This window comes from Porites lutea, chromosome 9 (genome assembly GCF_958299795.1).
Source record: "Porites lutea chromosome 9, jaPorLute2.1, whole genome shotgun sequence".
Taxonomy (NCBI): Eukaryota; Metazoa; Cnidaria; class Anthozoa; order Scleractinia; family Poritidae; genus Porites; species Porites lutea.
In genome coordinates this window covers 31,051,871-31,072,756 of record NC_133209.1, presented here as the reverse complement: position 1 = coordinate 31,072,756, position 20,886 = coordinate 31,051,871, and the positions used below count along the sequence as shown (strand labels likewise).

At 40.0% G+C, this 20,886-nt stretch overlaps 1 protein-coding gene and 1 long non-coding RNA gene across 2 annotated transcripts; both read left to right on the top strand.

Annotated features, from left to right (window-relative positions):
- Positions 1–3,636: 3,636 nt before the first annotated feature.
- Positions 3,637–5,757, top strand: LOC140947438 (uncharacterized). Its single transcript, XR_012166967.1, has 2 exons — positions 3,637–3,726; positions 3,959–5,757. It is a non-coding gene; the product is annotated as an uncharacterized lncRNA (long non-coding RNA).
- A 6,037-nt stretch (positions 5,758–11,794) lies between these two features.
- On the top strand, positions 11,795–20,274 carry LOC140947397 (uncharacterized). The gene is made up of 5 exons (XM_073396484.1): positions 11,795–12,086; positions 12,153–12,198; positions 14,373–14,603; positions 15,309–15,623; positions 17,090–20,274. Exons 1-5 carry the CDS (start codon positions 11,934–11,936, stop codon positions 18,655–18,657), a joined length of 2,313 nt encoding a protein of 770 aa, XP_073252585.1. The 5' UTR covers positions 11,795–11,933; the 3' UTR covers positions 18,658–20,274.
- The last annotated feature ends 612 nt before the right edge of the window (positions 20,275–20,886 follow it).

Below are 20,886 nucleotides of genomic sequence, written 5' to 3'. Positions count from 1 at the left end.
TGTAATATTTAGCCGAGTTTCCTTGTCCCCATACAACGTAACAAAAACGTCACTTTCAAAGTGAATTCTCCCAGTTTTTTCACTGAAAACTTTTCTCTCTTATATCTCCATCAATTTTGTAGGTGACTCTTGAGGACCTTATATAAAAAGCAGAAAACTTCTTCGTCCTTTATTTACGTCCTCCATAACACGTTGTTGTTGTCCGGCAAAGAACTAGGTGCTGGACGTACCGCGTTGTGAGTGTTTTTCTTATTTTAGTTTCTTTACTGTAGCTGTTGTGACATCTCTTTAATAAACCCTCACTATGAAAAAAGAAAACACCTTACCATTGCTTTCAACATCCGAGAGCAAAAGCCTTAACAGGAAAAACATCATGGGCATAACTACCTTCATGGTAAAAAATCTCAGTGGAGAAGTCAAGCCACTATAATAACCATGATCGACTGTAGCTACTAAAACCTAAACCTTCCTGAACCCCACAATGCGAATCAGTGTGGCTGTCAAGATGGTTACGGCGATGTATAAACCCTCGAGTGACGGGAACTTTTGGCAAGGGACCAATCAAAAAATCTCTATAAAGTTCTCTCATTATTTATGTATAGAGTTTGGGAATGAGGTGGAATTTTAGGTGTGATGACTGACTGCAAGTACATTAACTACAATTTTTCTTGTCGTAAGACAATCTGTCAATTCTTGTAAAACAATACAAGGCGCCTGTTTTCTGGCACTGACAAAATCGTGGTTTGTCATGATTGAATTCATATAAGCTTTAGTTTGTGGCAGCAGGATAGCCGTAGGAAGCAGCGGGTTGGATACTGTTTTACAACCATTTTTTAATGTTTTAACGTTTTGTCAAAGACACGCATTGTACTAAGGGAAAAATCTGCAGGAACCCATTGGCCTGCTAAGTGGTTTTCAAATGGGCTTTGTGAAAGAAGCTAGTCAGTCTTGTTAAAATTTACATTTAAATTGCATCTTCATTTTTAGTATTAAGATTTAAATTTATATATTATCCTTCATATGATTAAAAAATATTTGCATAATTTACAGATTTTGGTGCTTGATCCTACTTTCAATAGGGGTAGGAGAGCATCCTCTCTTATCTCTGTTTCAAAATATTTCTACTGTTCTCAAATCAACGTCTATTTACAATATGTCAGCATAGATAGAATCCGACACTGAATGAATTTATAAACATTTTCATAAGTGCATGCTAAAAAAAATGGAAAATAGGCATAAAAGGATGACGGGAGACCATTAACTTTCTCTCTCCCTGGGGGCATGGTAGCTGGGAAGGAAAAAGTGTTCCTATATTCGGATTAGCCAGAATTATAAATACGTAACCTGCTTCCTGAAGATTTTGCACTTCCTAATCTCTCAGTCCAATTTACGTCCGCTTTCAGACTGCCTGGCGTGCCGTGCGCCCTTCACACAAAAGTTAAATACAACGGCACTTCAGGCTGTTGGTCAAAACGTGTCAATCTTTTCAAAAGATCTTAAGAGGGGGAGGGGGGAGCTACAAACTCAAAGTGGCAAAACTTTCATTCTTGTTCATTCTATAGTTCTGCAGTCCGTTCTGTCTGAATGTCTGAATCGTGGGAGCAAGTTTTTGGATGTGAGTGTGGCAGAGGGAAAACTAGGCTGCTCACCGCCACCTGGTTTACTTCATTCCCAGCGAAGGTATCGTAAACGGGAGATCCTCTTTGTTTTAAGTGAAACAGTTTCTTTTTCTATTTTAACAAGCGCGGGCCATGTACAATCAGAACTGATGGTCCTTCACCGCGGCCTTCTTCGGGCCAGCGTTTGATATTTTACTAAACCAAGGTTGCTGACCGGAACAAAACCAAGTCATGCCTTAAAGCCGTGTCATTCAGAAAAAACTTTTCAGTAATTACAAGTCATTGCTCACAATAGTACCCTGCACAATATAAAGTTCTGTTTTTGGCCATGTGATAAATCGAGCTTTTTCGGTCAAGATGACTGGATATTGGCCCAGTCTCGACCCCAGAGCTCTTCCGCGCTCAGACTGCGTAAGCACAGGGGTCGAGATTGGATATTGGCCTTAAGATATTGGCCTCGTTCTTTTTTTAGCGCATGCGTTTTTATCAACCTCGACTTCGTAATGGCCAAAAAAAAAAAATGAAAATAAATAAATAAAAAAATATAAAAAGGCCAATATCCAGGCATCTTGACAGAAAAAGCTTAGCCAGGAAGGCATACCGTATGTACGTGTATGTGTGGAACTTTTTGTTGGTTTTCACATGACGTCACTATCGATCCTACTGAGATCTTACTGTCATGATGTATTAGAGCAGCTGAAAACTAACTTTCATGCAAATTTTCGCTTCAAAAGGGTTCTTGGTTTTGTGATAGAGTACAGTTAGACTGGGAGCAGTCCCTCTTCAGTCAGTCGAGTCTAAGCTCGGCAGGACTGGAGAGAGCGAAAAATTAACACGTCTGGTTCAAAAGAGAATGCAGTCCCTCCCTCCTTTCCCGCCTCCTCCCCAGCTTGCCCTCGGCTTTCGCTCGCTAAATCGCTCGCTTCGCTCGATTTCCTCGGCCAATTCGCTCTCTCCAGTCCTGCCGAGCTTTATAGACTCGACTGACTGAAGAGAAACTACTCGCAGTCTAGAGTACAGTTGAATTTTTAAGCTTTTGCGTAAGGTGGCATTTACACGACGGCTGCGGGCCTGTCACGTCGGTTAAAAAGTGATGCACTTCGGGGAATTTTGCTATCTAAACAGAACAGAGGGGCATTCTGTCTGCGCCTGTGCAGTACAAAGAGGCTTTTATAAGTAGCCGATCTAAACAGTTCATGGATTAGAAAAAGTATTACTTTAATGTTTATGAGTTCCTCGAGGAATAAATTAACGCTTTTGCACCAAAACTCGGCACAGATGTTTCTCTTGGTTTCCGTCCGCCACGGTGCCCATCCAGGTGGGTGGGCACCAGCATGGTGTCTCCATACAAATCTCTATAAATTTGGGTAAAACATTTCTTCGGATATCTCGTATACGGAATATTCTTCTCACCTGAATCTTGGCGAAGGTCTTTGTATATTTACTTCCTTTCATTTCCCAGATTCCGAACTTTATCTATTGAACGGTCTTTATTTTTTTTATTTTGATCTACCGTATTTATTCGATTAACCGCCCTGAGGCCGGTTGCTCGAAGCCTGGTTAGCGCTAACCGTTGGTTGGAGGTATCAAAATGTATACGTTTCCATGGTATTTAACACTGGTTAGCACTAACAATGCGTCGAGCAACCCGGGCCTGGGCGCTTATTAAATTTTTGGACCTTGAGAGTTATTAGCTTTTTCTGCCTTTAGGATGGGCGCTTATTCGAAGTGGGCGCTAATTCGAATAAATATTTTGAATGGCGTGACAGAAGCGGAAACCTGTGACGGTCATTACTAGTAGTTAGCAGAGAATAAAACGCCATAGCTGTCAAACTTAGAGTTAAATTAGGTCCACCAAGGCCAGTGAAACGCAATTAGAAGCAGTTTCTTGCCTCAAAAATATGGTCACGGGAAGCACATGGTAGAGCACATGTCTGATTCATGCTGCTACGAACTGCTACGTCATCGTGTGATTCTATTTTAGGTGTGACGTCTGAATACTAAAATAGCGTGATACGTTCATCCTTCTTCGCTGGAACAGTGTTCATGTAACTTGTGCTTGGACTATTCTTTTTACCTTTTGTTCGATACGTAGCTGGATTTAAAGGTAAGCATTTTGTTTTTACATGAAACTGTCATATTTAATCGTAAAATACATTACCTGAGCCGTAAAATGGTACATCGAATTTCTAAATTCTGCATTACTTCAAAATATTTAAACACAAGGAGAGTGTGCTTTCCCAACAGATGTTTTGAATGTCGATGCTTGGCCGTTTGCTTCATGTGACACAGTTTACATATTCAGTGGTTATTTAGTTTATATTCTATTATTTCGACAGGAAAGCTTTCAAAACAATCAACAACGACCCAAGCGCGCAGATTGGACAAGGCGACCTAGAGTTTAACTTTTCATACGTTTATGAAGACGAAAAGTATATAATTTTTGCCACAAGGAAGTGAAAAATAATGAGTTACCCAAATGCACCTCCGCCATACAATCCCAGCGCGCCTCCCCAAGGCGGTGGAGTAGGATTTGAACAATATCAGCAAGGCAGCCCTTATCAACAAGCTCCACCGCCATATTCGACAAATCCTTACCCTCCACAAGCTCCTTATCCGCAACAACAGTATTACCACCAGCCCTATGGTCATCCTCAACATGTCTACACCGAGCAGCCGAAAACTGTTTATGTCTACGATGAGAGGCAAAGACGTGACAACGATGCTGCGGAATGTTTCCTCTGGGGACTTTGTGCGGCTTGCTTGTGTTGCTGCTTGCTTGATGGCTAGGAACTTTTTAACACAGCAACTGTTTCTACCTCAGCAGACATGGATTGATGAAAAATTTAGTTAGTTTTTGGTAGGTTTCACTACATGATTGAAAGGTTCATGAAAAAATTATATGCGTTATTTCTTTTAATTAATTTACATTTCAACATCTTTTATATTTGCACTTTTTTTGGCATATTAGGTTGTGTGTGACATGGGCAGACTGATTTGTTACATAAAAATTAATAATGGGCCCATATTATGAAGGATCAAGATAATTATGGTATACTAGTTTGCACATGTATTTCGTAAACAGGTTGTTGACGCCTGAAGCTTTGTTTTAGTCATAAGAGACAGACACAATGCAGTCAACAAGAGTCCTTGAACTAAAACTGTTGTTGAAAATATGTCAGAATTGTTTGTTCTGAAGAAAACTGCCATGTAGTATTAAAGTCCAAGCCTGTATGTTTAGATGCAGGTTGGACTAGTTCAATATTAAAACAAATAGAAAGAAGATATTACGTGTTGGCAAGAAGATATGAATTTTATGTTAGAGTAGCAAGAAGAACAAAGCTCACTTGTGAGATATAAGGGAGCTTAAGCGACAACAATGGCAACGGCTGAGAAAGCATCACTAAAAACATACCGTTGTGCTACTTCAAACTTTACTGCGCTTATTCCATCTTGTTTAGTTCGTCAAATGTTGGCAATTTTTCCTGGAGTTGAATTCTAAAAGACTGTATCAAAGTTCAGGAAGAGAATTAAATAAGTTTGTTGTCTTAATTTGTGTTCACGTTTTCCACAAAATGTGAAATTAGGCATTTTCACATCGGAGTCATCCCGTTTCGGCAAAGAAATGTTTAAAAAACGGTGATGCACGTGCAAAGTTGTTGTTTTGCCAATCTAAACCTATTACTTTTTTGCCGTTCTCATTGAAGGCAGCATCGTTGTTGCTTTAGCTCCCTATCGTTTTTGCCATGAGAACATAAAATTCATATCTTTCAGCTTACATGTAATTTTCCTTTTATGTTATATGGACAATAAAACAAGTATAACTGTGAAAATGCATTTTTGCACCAAGGGTTTTTCGTCCCGATAACAGCTTTTTTGATGGTTAGCTAATGTGTTAGTGTCCGAAAGTGGGGTTGCCTGTACTTTCTTGAGAAAAGGGTCATCTCTGTACATTCTGATGTTTATTTACTTGAATGCTCATCAACACAGAATTCATGATTGAAATATGCTTTATTTAATTTTGCTCCTTTTTTTCTATGAATTTTTGTCTTATTTGTTATATGTCCCTTTTTAAAAACATTAACATTATTATTAATGTATAGGTGATGATACCTTAATTAAAGTGTCAAAACTGTAATAGCGGGGTATAACCACTAGGTAGGGACACTAAAATAAGTTTAAAAAGTTAAAAAAGGTAAAAAAGTTTTAAAAAGTTAAAAAAGTTAAAAGTGTTCTCTCAACTGGAGTTGTCTCCTTTAGGGAATTATGAGCTTAAAATAGACATTGTAGAGATTAAAACACTGTGGGTTTGAAAGTTGCAAAAATCCTTGTGTCAGACTTTTAATTCCTTGTATAATTTTGGCCTGGTCTTGAAATCTCGGAAGTGTTTGTGATGGGTCTCATTTTGGGTGGTTTTTTGTCTCAGAGGCTCGAATTTTCAAACCAAGGTCTCGCAGTCATGCAAAGTCTTGAATTTACCAATGTTCTATACCCCTTAATTTAGCACACAGAATCCATAGATATTTTCTTGGAGATAGCGGTTGTGACTTTGAACAAAAGTTGACAGACAAAGGCTCATAAATTCTTTCTCAGTAGAAGACGCAAAATTTTAAATGATTGTTCCACGGTAGTAATATCCTAAAAGAATCTTTGGTGAGCACTAATAATTCCAAACAAGAAACCAAAAAAGTTCATGCAGCAAAGTTTGATAAGGAAGGAATCATGACACTTGCCAGACAATATGACCACTTGTGTTAGGTAGGAAAAATACACCACTTGGTTCTTGGATGTAGCACTTGGTCATATTGATTCTATGAGTGTTTTAATTTCCAGTAAAACACTCCTGTCCATATAATAGTACAAAAATTAGACACAATGGTGTGCTATAAAATGGGCTATCCAAGGAAGACCAGGCCTCATTTTTTTTGTTTGTTATACATAAGATTATACTCATCATATTTTCTTCTCATTGGCTAAGAGCCTACAATTAATTGTGGAAATCAACGCAACTTACAGATAAGTTAGTTATCAACTAGCAGACAACTGAGTAATCTTTAGGTTGCTCGCCCAATGCATGATATGATTTCCAACTGTAGTGAAACGTGTGTTCCTTGTGATGCTGTGTTTGTCATTATTCTCTTCAAGAGAATGTATAATAAAACAAATATTAGATTCAGTTTTTGTGATATCCTAAAATATCAAGGTCTCAGTAAGTGTTATCATCCCTAGCATTTGGCTTGTGGATTGGCTGATAACACTTACTGAGACCTTGATTTTTTCGGATTTTAGAGTCATGTTGGATGCACTGGGGAATATCATCGATATAGGCGAGAAATAGTAGTGGGCCGGGCCCAATATGAGGCCTTGAGGTACTCAAGAGGTAACTTGTAGCCAGTTGGAATAGGTACCCTGTAGTGCTACTCACTGAGATCTGTTGGAGAGGTAGCTCAGGAACCATTGTCTCAACTGGCTAAGTATTAGGCAATTATTTACTAATGAATGATGCTGAGTAGCCTGATATGAAGAATTATGCAGTTGGAGGAGGGTGTTCAATCGGCCTCAGTGGATAACACCCACCGAGATCTGCATAATTCTTTTTCTCTTACGAAAGCTGAATTCATTAAATGCTTTATTATTCGTTCAAAATAATTCCTAGTTTAAAAACAAGCTAAAACATGTTTACCTTCGTCAATGTTAAGTTCACCTCAATAGTGCATGTTTAGAAAACAAAAGGGCTGTTCAGGTCTGCAAATATTAAGTAGCAGATGTTGTCTGTCAAGTTGTCTTCTTGCCATGTTTTTAGACAATAGTTGGTAGTGAGAGGAGTAAAATGTACTGCCGACTGTTCGGCCATTTTTCTTTTCACAACAACCAAAACAACTCAACTTCGTCCCCAGGGCTTTCTGGTTAACAGTGCATTAACCTGCAACTGTGCTACACTTTTGATGTCATTGGTTGATTAATTGCAAAATTCTTCCAAATTTGGTCAACAGTGGCTGGTTATGGTGAATTATGCGTGTGCTTAATTAGCCAAACAGAAACGGAGAAACGTTTTGAATGAATGATAAATTAACTTAATCTGTGAAGCCTGTCATATGTCAGTGTTTGCTAACAACAAAAAGAGATTTAGTGAGGTTTTGACCACATAACTGAAATTAAAACTTTGTAATGAAAAAGAGGTTGATGTCGTATTTTTGAGCAAGCAATAGACTGTAGCCCTAAGGCTTTGTTAAGGCTGCAGGGTACCCTCCGACACAAAGCACTTGCAGATGTTTCGTAAGCAACGCAGCTTGATATGTTTATTTAAAACGTTTGACACAACATCAGAACAAGATAAAACTGCCATAGTGTCACTTGCAGGGCTTAAGAGGCAGTGGATAGCAAAATGAAAATGATCAAGGTTATTGTATGCTGTCCCCTAACCCTAGTCAAAGAGTAAGATGAATCCTACAAACTTCACCATTTCAACATTTCTCTTGCAACATCAACTATTTAGGGGAGCCTTGTTTGCATGAAACTCAGACTGAAAGGGAGGGGGGGGGGGATGGGGGGCGGGGTAGTGGGTAGGATTATAGAGCCAGTAATCCCAAAACGTCCATCTGAAACTTTTAGAGCGGGCACTCGTCCAAGATCATTAGAGAGCTTTAGATTCTGAGACGCAGCGACTATGAGTGCGAGATTTTCTCAAAACTGCTCACGCGTGAATCAGCGACCAAGTTACCGATGATAAAGCTCAATCCCCAAGAGGGGGGAGGGGGGATTTGACACCCATATGATGGGAACAGGGAAGCTTGTTAGAAATTTGGAATTTAAATACTAAAGGAGACCAATCTGGTGGACTTGGCTCAGACTTTAAGATGCCTTTGTGAACTGGTGCCATGTTTGAAAAATTTTGATCGATTCTAGAATTTTTCTTATGAGCAAGAATAAGGGGGTGAGGTTAGGGATGTTTAAAATTAAGGAAAGGAGATATTGTAAAAGGACTTGAAATCAACGAAAATTACCGGTAGGCTGCTTATTATTTGGCAAAAAAGTTTAATTTTGTTGTCAATATATCATGATCCTCGCAAGCAGTTTTGCTTTGCATCCTGCCGATATTGCAAAAGAACCCATTTTCGGACTTCTAGTTTCTTTTTTCGTCAAAACGAAACCTTACTCAGCCATCTACCGGTAATCTTTGATTGTCTTAAATTAAGGCGCCCTAAGAAATTGGAGTGAAATACGTGCAATTATAACAAAAGCATTTCCCCTGATCATTATCAGGACCCTTTGATACTGGACACGCTGGACACGCCCTATAAGAGTCAGGAAAGGGGTGCAGTAATATCGTAAATCCTCGTGGAATATACGCCTCCTCCTTATTCCCCCGAAATTTACTTCATCGCAAAAGCTAGCAACAGTTCTTTTATTTATTCATTGTTTATCTTTTATTATTATTTTTATGTTTGTCAGAATTTGAATCACGGCGGCGCTTAACTTTATAATTACATTCAAGAGATCGAGGGAGAACAAGCTTGATTTTCACTTGCCCACCGGCCTATGCCGGCCACTATATTTCTAGTAAAAGGTTATTTTAAGACTGAAATGAAACCCTTGTCCCAGTGACGCTTGTAGTGCGATGTTGGTAATGTGCGGTCGTAAATATTGATGTCAGAAATCGTTCAGTTTCACTAAACAGTATTGCCTGTACTGTTTATCCTGACTCCTACCAGGCAGTCCTAACTTCCGAGTTTTCTTGTACGGTACAAAAGTTTGCGGTTTCCAGATATATTCAAGGTGGTTCTATACAGTTGCAGTGTCAAAGGAGTAAAGTGCCACTGAAATTAGGACCCTGTTTATAGAAAAAACAGGTCTAACATACTACCCAGCCAAAACAGTACAACAACCATTGTTTTAGAACCTCTTAGGACAATACGGCCAGACAAAATATACGACCTTTTGTTTCATTACGTTAAGAATGACGCAGTTTGAGACATGCTGGCTTAGATTCGAGAGTTGATCGAAAAAATCATACCTTGGGGCCTGCGTGGCAGGCATACAAGGCAGGCGTACAAGGCATGTTAGGGAGGGGAGGGAAAGGAGATTGGGAGAGAGGGACGCCTGCTACATAGTAAATGAAAAGTTGGGAAATCTGTCATTTCGGTCTGTGAAAAGACCCAAAGTGGCTAACAGATGCAGTTTATGGCTGTGAAAAAGTCAAGAAATGTATATGATTTAGTGATTTGTTCATATTAAAAAAACCGGGGGATTTAGAGCCGTTAAAACCGATGCAACGTTAAACACTAGATATGAAAGTGGTACCGTTTGTCAATAGAAGCTGTCAAAAATGGTAGTATATAGATGGGTACTGGAGGGGCTGGACCCTCGGGGCTCCCCCGGGCCTTAAGTCAACAGTCAGGAGGTGAAGATCAAGTTTTATTTAAAAACTGTGGAGTCATCAAGCTACTGGGATACGTTTTTGCTGCATGAGTGCCTCACAGTTACACGTTAGCTGCAGTCTTTCAAAGAGGTGAAATTTAAATATTCTAAGAACATGTAATGCTTTTCACACCCTTATTTCTTGTTTGAAGACTTTAATAACAGGAGCAAAAAGCTCCTTTACGATTGACAAGATTGCAGCAGATTATAACCCATGGCCAGTATATTCCGTAACAATAACTTTGTTTATTTAAAGTGTAAATACTGAGCTTTTAAGCAACAAGAACGCTGACGTCCCGGACGTCATGAATAGCAACCGGAAGTTCGATGTCTCATACCATACAACGAATCTGAATGCTTTTGTTTTAACTCCCGCTGTACGAATTTGTCGAGTCAGAGCACTGAAAGAGAGAAAATATCAACTTCCGTTTGCCATTTGGTCCATTTGTGTCGTCCAGGACGTCAACGCTCTCGTTGCTTTAGGTGCCTAATTAGCCAGTGTACACACGCCTCTTTCCGATTTTTGTTTTTTTTTTTACGAGAATGGGCGGCTGTACACGATACCAATTTCAACATAAACGAAGGAAAACAAATAATGGTTAATGGTCAAACCCCGTTAATATGGACAATGAAGGGGTTATAGAAAGCAAGTGTCCTTATCAACGGGGTGTCCGTATTATAGAGAAAATGTAAGGGCTTTCTTTCCCTAAGGACAAAGAAAACTGTCCGTAATAATGAGGTGTCCATCCGTATTAAGCGAGTGTTCGTAAAGCGCGGGGTTTGACTCTATACAATAACACTTTTACATCCAATTTTGAATCGGAAGTTTAATTATTCCATACGTGTGATTTTACTAAACTGTTATTTTAGGGTGTAAAATGTTCAAACCCCCGCCTCCATTGCGCTTGAGTGATTTAGGAAATTGTCACTTCTGTTAAGCCACCTCGCCAGTTAAATATTAAAATCCGGCTCTTTTCTACACCCACTTTTTGCAAAGCTTAGTTTATTCCTTTTCTTTTTGTTCTAAAGTCTGAAGGAAAACTCATGGACTCTCTAAGCTGTTTTTGACAAGGCCTGTTGAAAAAATTTGATTTCATTGCAGTTTCGTTTTAAACTTAACCTTTTACCTTGTTGTTATTTTTGCGTTAAGTTCACCGTAAAATTTACCTTTATGCCGTGATTTTTCAGTACGTGGGTGTACTTTAAAAGGCCGTGACGTAATTTGTGGGCTATGTGGTTGATAGTTTCGTTTGCAAGTTTCCTTTTAAATCTGAGGGGTCTTATTAAAACTGCCATTTGCAGGTTGCAACCTCATACGTGCATTTTTAGTTTTTCTTTTTTTCAGGTCACTCTAATGTTCTAAAAATAGTGAATGAAACTGGAATAACGGAACAATGCTACGCAACGAAAACGAATGTAAGATTAAAGGGGAAAATGTTTATGTAACATGATTTTGTGTTCTGCCAATCATGAGCACTGAACAGAAGACTTTGCGGCGAAGATCCTGGCGAACTGCAAAGCGAATATCAGGGAATAAACATCTTTTGAACATGAAGTAACATACTACAATAAACGATTTCGTGCTTTGTCTGTGATGTGAAGCCTTTATCAAAAGTACGCTCATGGTAGTCGTTCCGGATGTTTGATATAATCAGGGACAGCGCCGGATGTTTGAAGTTTCGCGGGGTTGTAAAATAGCATATTTAGGCAGTCAGTCAGGATTGGCTTTGCATGTGAAACAAACATTTCCGTTGTTTTCGAGAGAGAGTGAAGTGTCTCTCACTCGTTTGAATTTTAAATCGACATACACGGTGTACGTTCGATCGCGTTCCAAAAATATCGTAACAATCGGCAGACGCGCGCAATATTACTGACAACACAACAATACACGAAGGAATGTTGGAAGAACCCTGCGCGCGCATTCCATCGAATCGTCAAGATCATTCAACATGGCTGTCTGTGCTTCTTCCAGCAGCCGATGAAAGAGATTATGTCGATTTGAGCATGGATTTGATCGAGGGAAGAGTTCGGTATAGGAAGGGAAAAAAGGTTAGGCTTGCGTTTAAGCTGCAGTTAAACGCGATTTAGGGCTAACTAAAGTTGTTTTGATTACAGTGGAAGACAAGATGGGCTGTGCTGCGAAGAGTAAACCCAGCCACAGGTAAACGTTGCTAAAAATTGTAATCACGTACGATTTGAGTTCCCATTTAACTGTAATCACCCTCTCGAAACCAAACGAATTTCTCATTATGCAGCTGGTAACGCAATTGAAACCCTACTTTTCTTGTAATGGTTTAATTTTCGCTTTCACAATCGCGATACGTGCATACATCTTATTCAATTCGCTGTCATTGATGCCCATTGCGCGCTGAGACATTGTTCTTTTGTTTTTCTTCGGCTACAGTACAGTCTTAGTCTAGTAAATTACAAGTAGAAGTGCAGTTGCAGCTTGAGCAATCAATAAAATTTCCGAGACGATAATCACACTTAAACACGGATAGCTTTTTATAGCATTTTGTTTTTGTCGATCGTTTCTTTAGCCGCAAGCAGATGTATATTGCTAAGAATCTTGCTTTTACTTCAAAACCATCGCCAACTCTAGTGTATCTTAGCATTTAAACATTTGAAAGCGTGAAGTCTTGGCTGCATCCCTCGAGGCAGTCGTATTTAAACTTTTAGTTCTTGGGCTGAATTTCCTCGCGTCTTTTTTTAGTAATCGTGCGCGCGTGTTTCCATTCCAATTTTACTAGGCCTTGCGCTTTCTGTAAGTGAAACGACACTTGTGCTTCGCGAACATTTAGGCGTGATCTGAGCTTCAGTTTTTGCGTGGTAGGTTTCCTATTTTCAAGAAAAAAACTTCGTGCAGTTTTTCGTGCAAGCCTTATATATATTTTCCGCTTTCTCTGATACCCCGGGTCTGGGATACGTCTCATGAAACATGTATAACGCTCGTGCGAAATCACGACAGTTTACCAAACAAATTTTAAAGCGACGAATGTTAATGTAAGTAGCTTGATCTTTCCAAACAAGAAAAACAATATCACGATTTACCCTTTGAATAATTTCTTGAAGTCGTTGGTATGAGTTGATATGTACTTAGCGTACTTGTTCATCTCGGTTAAATATATATGGCAATCGGCCGGTATTATTAGTTGACATAAAATGCTGAAATAGACAACCTTCGCAGGACTCTAGAATAGTGGCTTTGGTTATTTTTTAAATCGTCTTTTCTTAATGTTTTATTGAGTAAATTTATGCGTGTTGTACTTTACATATAGATTGTTGATAATTGCGGTGAATTAGGTTTGCTTTGAGTATTACACTATTTTGATGTCAGTAAATTAGCTGTAGTCTCTATTGACCTGTTTGAAAAACTCCAGTCTTGCGAATTTTAAAAGAGGATGAAGGTAAATGTCTTTTTTTCGTTTTCGGGAAGAATTATCGTAAGAAGCTAAATATTGTTTGCTTCAGGCATTTGCAAAAATATCACCTTCATAAAACAAGTCCTTTCCATTTACATTTCATTACTGCACAAAATTGCACTCTTGAGTGAATTATTCTCTCATGAATGACTTTTCGCTCAAAATTAATAGATTCAAAGTAACTGAATGGAAAAACAGTATCTTTGAATGTCTGCCAATTATTTTTTTGAGCTGAAAGTGGGTCACAAGGTCACCCAATAAACTGATTATTTTGCTTTTTGTTCAATTATAAATGGCATCAGATTCTCGGTGTTGGCTCATTTTGGTGTTTTGATTTTTGTGCTCTTTTTGGAGGCTCTCTCGATCATAGGTGCCCTTTAAAAATAGGTATAAAATCTTACCTGGTTTTGAGCATCCCTGACTTAAAATAAAACAACGACAATAAGAACACTTTTCATTATTTTTTGTTGACCACTGGCCTGCTGTAAACCCTACCAGGTAGATGCCCATTTGATTTCAATTTACTTTGAATGCAATGATGTATCTCTTGAAGTTTAAACCGCCAAATTTAACACCCATTAAAGCATTAAACCAGTGTTCAACCTAGGTTATGATACTATGGTTAGAACTTAGTGAAATGATAATCCAGGATACGAAGAAAGTCAGTTGTACTGCTTGCCATTCAGGCAAGCTGTAGCTAAGCATGTACTAGCCCAAAAGTCATTTCAGCTAGACTGAAAATTTTGTCTGATGAGCGAGATTGTTTACCGTTCTTCTTTAAGTTGAATTTCCCAAAAAACTTTACTTACTCGTCTGGTAAGTCACTAGCCCAATCACAAAATCCACTAGCCATGGGCAATTGACCTTTGCACACTGTAACCCTGATAACAATATTTTTTTCTTGGATCCTCAGAGGTGCTGAATCTTGTTTTGTACCCCAAAGAAGCAAATGCGGGAGCTCGTCACAAGGAGAAAGCTCTCCTGTCCCTCAAGGGATTCAGTGGATTACACGTCCTGAACAAGATGGACAAGAACTTCAATGTCATTGTTATCATTACTACAGATAATGTCATTCCTTTGAGTTTTGAAACAATTGATCAGAGAGCTGAATGGCTGGCACTGCTTCAAGGCCATTATGGAAAAGGTGATTTTATGATGCTAAATAACTGCATACGTGCAAGCGCAATGATATGAGTGTGAGATTTTTATCCTGAAAGTGTCAGAATCAGTTTCAGGACCCAGACATGTCCTATTGAATGAAAACTGGCTGTATATTCCTTGCAATATATCGTTCATGCTTATATGCCAACTCTCATGGATTATCCAAGTGTCTCCCAGATACTACACAACTCTCCCAGTCTCCTGAATGGGTCACCAAATCTCCTGGATAAAATTGAATTTGGAGTTTTCTATGCTATAGTTTAAATTTTAACCCCTTTTTTTAATTGAAATTCGAAAAAAGGTTTTAAACATTTTGGTTTCTTTACAATACAAAACATGGTTAAAAATCAGACTATTCCACATTGCTATTGGGTTGGTGGATTTTTTTTTTGGGGGGGGGGGTGGGATTCAAGTTACAGAAGAACTGTGTGTGATATGTACTAGTATGTACTAGCTACAGCTTGCCTGAATGGCAAGCTATAACTAACATCCTTGCACCCTGACACCCTGAGCCTGCATACATGTAAATTTGTTGCTTCATACCTCTATAAATTCTGTTACCTTCATATCACTCAGCAACATGATTTCAGCTGCAGTGAAAAAAACCCACTGTAATAGAATTGAGCCTATTGGGTTGGTTAGAGGACTGGAAACTCCAAATTCATTTGTGAAATTGTCTTATTTTCAGAAAAGTCATTTCAGGGCATTGTGCCACACAAACAGAAGATCAAGTCTGGTGAAGCAGATCTTCGTTTTTACTCCACCTTCTTTTCTCTGACAAAAAAGGACAGTTATCGCCTTATTGGTCACTGGAAGTTAACATCATTGCCTAAATATGGAGCAGTAGAGGGAGGCTTTGCTTTCCAGGCAGGTCCAGAGTCTGCGACTGGAGATAAGCCAGTGATTTATTTCTTTGCCACTCGTTCTGGAAAGGAAATACAAGCCTTGTTTGACAGTGTTTGTAGAGCAGGGGAGGCCATGCTGCCGCAAGAATCTTATACAGGTAGAGATTTTAGAGGGTGGAATTAAGTGTTCATACTGTAATCTCCTGCTTGTAAGCCTCCCCCCTACTCTATAAACTCCGGCCCCCAGTTATAGACCAATTTACCTATAAACCCAAAAATTTAATTTACCTATAAACCCAAAAATTATAACCTCCCCAGATATAAGTCTCCTCTAGCTTTCTTTTCTTGAATTCAATTTATTACGATGTTTTGAAACTCAATTTGAAAGAATCCGGCAAATAAATGGTAGATAGATAGATAAAAATCAGTATATAATCAGCACAGCTGCTATAGCTTGTTTTGAAGCACTTTTTTTATTCTGGTTATAAAGCCCCTCGGATATAAGCCCCTCCATATATATGCCCTCCTAAAACCCCTTACGAAGATGAATAAGCCCAGGGTTTATAAGTGAAAGTTTACGGTATACCTCTTTAGAGCGCGGGCTCATTTCCCGTGCAGTGGCTGGTAATCGAGCCTATATACTTCTTAGATGGTAAAGACTTTGAAGGCAAAAAGTTGTTTGGAAAATAAAACAGACTGCCTTAGAAGGAACTCCAAAATTTCAGTTGGAGACTCTTACAGCAGAGGCACGTCCTTTTGACAACTTCGATCCCCATCAGAAGAATGGCTAGCTCTCGTCTTTAACCCTTTAAGCCCCAGTATCCACATACGAATTCTCCAAAGTTATCTCTTTACATTTCCTTAAAGAATGAGTTGAGAGAATTTGATAATAGATCAAGGCATTTTATCTTGTGTGATCATTTTATTAATTCTCAAAACTTATCTCTTGACAGTGTATGGATATTGTTTGGAGAAATTTGATCTTGGTCACTATTGGGACTTAGAGGGTTAAGCTTGTAAGAGGATGGGGCTAGATTAGGCATACAGTCATCAGTGTGGCCACCGGTAATATAATGAGTCCTCAAAATAGACCACTCTTCAGCATTACCTGGAGCTTTTAAAAGAGCACCGTTACGTTTTTGCTTGATCTCAAAATCAAAAATGAAGAAACCAAGATAAAAATGATATGATGAACTGTAGGCACGAAACAATAACGATAATGATGACAAGATGACGATGAAGAAATTTATCAGTCTGCCGTATTATCATTATTTTTTTTATATATAAATAATGAAGATTGTGATCGTTTTTGGGAAAGGTTAGCCTGAGAAAACAGCCCACATTTCGTGATGCTGCCGCTGGTTTCCCCGCGAAATGACGTCTGAGAAACGAGCGTAGAAATTCCATACTGATGAACGGGTCATCATTGGTTGACTTAAATTTCCCTTGCGGCACGACCAATCAGAAGCACTACCCAGATCAGCGACACGTCCTCAGTATGGAATTTTTGTTCTTTTTCCTCAGATGTCATTTCTGACATCATTTCATTTTTGCTGTCGTCGCGAAAGGTCAGCCGTTTCTCAGGGTAGTAAAGGTGATATCAATTATTTTTGTTTTCCTGTAGAAACCACCCAGCCCAGTACAAGTAAAGATGAAAGTCAATCACAGCCCAACTTTCTCAAACGAGCATGGCTCAGAATGAGCGCAAAACGGCGCAAAGGGGGCAGACAGCGTAGTCGAAGCGTGCCCTCTCCTACTCGGGGGAAAAACAGGGCTGAAACTGGAGAGCAAACATCACCACCGGAAAACGGCCAAACTACTATGCGAAGAAACGTTTCCGTGCCCGCGTACTTTGGTACAACCAGTAGCAACGAACCTGGTTTAAATGAAGTATTCGAGGAAGAAAAGCCGAAAAGCCCTCCCCCGGGCTACGAGAATATTGCGGGGGTGACACCCGAGGGGTATCACGTTATGATGCCAGCTGATAATCAGGTCCGCCAAAGTAGAAGTAGCAGTGGTGCGCGCAGTCCTACGCGGAGAGAATCGGAGGAGCGAGGAGTGCGCACTAGCGAAAAGGTCGATGAAGGTGGCGAAGGAGAGGTGGAGGGATACGTTGTGGTTGATGGGCGGGACGAAGAGCTTCTTGAAAAAGTAAGAGCAGACTCCGAGGCGGCTTCCCAGAGAAGAACGTCCCGCGGCTCGGAAAATGGGAGAGTAAAGTTATCATCTTCTTCAGCCTCCGAAAAAAGAGAGGAAAATGGGGTCATTGCCGAGGAAGCGGAAGGCGAACAACAAGAGAGGAAGCCATCTGAAACGGAGCAACATAGTAATGGAGATGTGCAGTGTCAGATCGTGGTTACTTCAACTGACGATACGGAGGAGAAAAAGAGTGCAGAAAAAGAAAGCATTGTTAACGATGAGCGAGATGCTCCGAAAGAACAGGAAATGAAATCTGATGTTCACAGCAATGGAAGCAACGCAAGCGAGAAAGTTGTTACAAGTGTAGACTATGTGAACGGAGACATATTCGAGAAAAAGGAGAATTATATGAAAAATAGCACATCGACCAGTGTTTCTTCTCGGCGCGGCATGAAAGCCCCGCCTAAGTTAAATCTTCCATCAATGTCTACCGCGGGAAGCGCAGAGCACCTCTATGTCAATTCTCCCAAGATCGTTGACTACGTTAATGTTAAAGGAAGTAAGTCAGGTGGCTTGCGGTCCCGCAGTGTAACGGGTTCTCAGGCAGGTAATAGATCAAAACTGAATCCGTATGCAATGTATGATGGGAACGACGATTCGATCTATCACAGCGTGGAGTCGCTAATGCCGTCACATCCGGGATACCTAAATGTCTTCACGGATGACCCGTCACGAAGCCATAGTTTTGAAAATATCGCCGGCCATTCGTACGCAAACGTGGCTGGCGCGCAGCCCTCGTATAAAAATATCGGGCACTTTGATAGGTCCTACGTGAATGTTATGTCACGACCTCCACAAGGAAATCTTAACTATGTCAGAGTTGCGGGAGTTGATTCATCTCACGCGTCCAGTCCTCTCCTGATAACCAGTACGTCGCCGAAATCGAGTGATTATACCTGGATCGATGAAAGAAAGACTAAACTTTTACTGGACACCGGTAAAATGCATTCCGAAAGGAGGCAGGAGAATCTGCCAAGAATCATGAAGAAGTAGTTCTGTAAATGATTTCAACCTTTTTACTCCTAAAGAGACTTTCGAAATCTAACCCCTGTTAGTAACGTCTGTGAAGCAGCGCTTGGCCCCCAGCGAATTTCCCTTCAACCTGATTGGCAGGTGGAAGCCCAAGGATTTCGGCGCTAATTAAGTTTCTTCTGTGGCGCTGACCACTCCTGTAAGTGCCTCAAATCAAAATTCCAAATCCTAAATTTCATGTTTTGAAACCTGAAGTAACAATATTTCCACGCGAAAGAACTGTCGGGGATTTCCTCGACGGACGGAATATTTACAACCACTTTTTGCTGCATAATAAACAGTATCCGAGTAAAGTACTGATCAGTAGCTGTCATTTCAATGTTCACAGACTCCAACGTTAGAACCATACTCTACAGAAAAAGATAAACAGTACCTCATCATAGTACTTCTCACTAACATTCAACTAAATGCTCAAATTTCCAGGCGTGGAATTCAAGTACGGGCCTGAAAGTTTGCCTGTAGGAGTGAACAAGGTTGAAATCGATATTTAATACAGTATAATATACTTTTGTACGTATTTTTTTCCACAGCGGGTTCTGTCTTTTTGTAAACTATAACAAATGACTGGTTATTTAGAAGTTTAGCTGGTTATTTTTCTAGAATATTTTGTTGTAGAAGAAGGCTAAAAGGCTTAAAAATTCGGATTTCCAACATTGGTCATGCAATCAAAGACTTGTCAGACGAAAATACGCGGGAAATAGAGTGATTCCGCGCGCGCTGTGTAATCTTCCCCACTAGACGTTCCACGCGAGGTTTCTTGGGGTAAGAGAAGGATTGCTTTGTCTTAAACTTGACCAAAATGTACGTTTTTCCCGTAAATTTATAATCATCAGTTATGCCTTTATCGCTCGTTAATGTGTAGTGATAGTCAAAAGTATTGTAGGCGGGTGGTTGGGGCTGGGAAGGGGGTTGGGTTTAAAATGAAGTTGAAGTAAAACCACAGCTATCCTTTTGAAAATTCTGCAAGAACAAAAAGTATCATGCGAAAGTGCTGTCTGCAGGTGGGTTGTATTTGCATGGTTATACTGTAGAATTTTACTGAAAGGATTAGTCTTCATACTCACTACAATGGAGGCCAAAAGAACTTGGGACACGATGGAGAAACCCTTGCAAGTAATTGTTACATAGGACTCTGCTCCTAATGACAATTTTTGGGAATCCCTTTTGTCTCCCCCCCCCCCCCCCCCCCCCATGACAATGTTGTGACCCCAAGCGGACTCATTTCTACCCATTTTGCTCAAAATTCAAAATGGTTTGGGTTGGGAGGGGGGAGGTCGCCAGTTTTACTAATATCATTGGGAAGGTCCCAGCACTTTTGACCTCGGTTGTAGCAATTCATTTGTTCGTTACGTGAAAAGCTGTGTCAAGGTGTAAGGGACTAGTATAGAAACAAATTAATGTCATTAATTATGTCCAAGGAATTACAAAGGAAAGCGTGACTCAGAATATCTCGATATTTGTAAAGGAATCCTGTAATTAGCTATAGTACACAGTGACCCGTTACGCAAGCTTCAACTCGAAGTAGATGGTATTTTAAAGAGAGAGTTTTTCAATAAAAAGAATTGTCTTCACGTGTAATACTATGAGTCGTATTTGAGGCTGTGCGCTGTGTCCCTTTTCGAGTTGCCCAAACACAGGATCAACATGGCGAAATCAGTTGTGAATAATATTGCGTACAGTGTTTTGGCAACATAGTTAAGTGGCTATCCAAGGTGCGACGGGCGACGTCTTTGTCCGACGGCTACATTTCGATGTGAAATTTGTTTGGCTATGGATTGAAAGTCGCGCGCAATGAGGATATTCTTTAGCTTGTATATTACAGGAGCGGATAGATGCGCTGCAATAAACCAATTGTGCAACACGTAGCACGCATACTTTCAAGGTGTGAACGGGCCTTAATCTAATTTACTAGAGACGGGGATGCCGATTTCCCTTTTGTCGATTGGATAGTGCCTTTTGCTCGTACCCTCTGCGTAGCGCTGGTGAGGACAAACATGGGACTGACCTGGGGTCCATGGACTGGCCCCCATTTTGGACCGGGTCCATGGACAACTTACATGGACAAAGTTCATGGGCCCCCGTAATGGACCGGGTCTATTTAATTTGGCTCGTAGTTGCCTTTATGGAAGGGTGTACCCACCCAAGCCAGGGTCTATCATAACAACCAAACCTACCCAACAAGACGAGAAC

What these genes read in the sequence shown, in the direction of transcription:
- LOC140947397 (XM_073396484.1), top strand. Translation starts at nt 11,934, where the DNA reads ATGTTGGAAGAACCCTGCGCGCGCATTCCATCGAATCGTCAAGATCAT. An exon ending in TCAAGGCCATTATGGAAAAG is followed by an intron (nt 14,604 to 15,308) that starts GTGATTTTATGA and finishes TCTTATTTTCAG; the next exon opens with AAAAGTCATTTCAGGGCATT. An exon ending in GCCGCAAGAATCTTATACAG is followed by an intron (nt 15,624 to 17,089) that starts GTAGAGATTTTA and finishes GTTTTCCTGTAG; the next exon opens with AAACCACCCAGCCCAGTACA.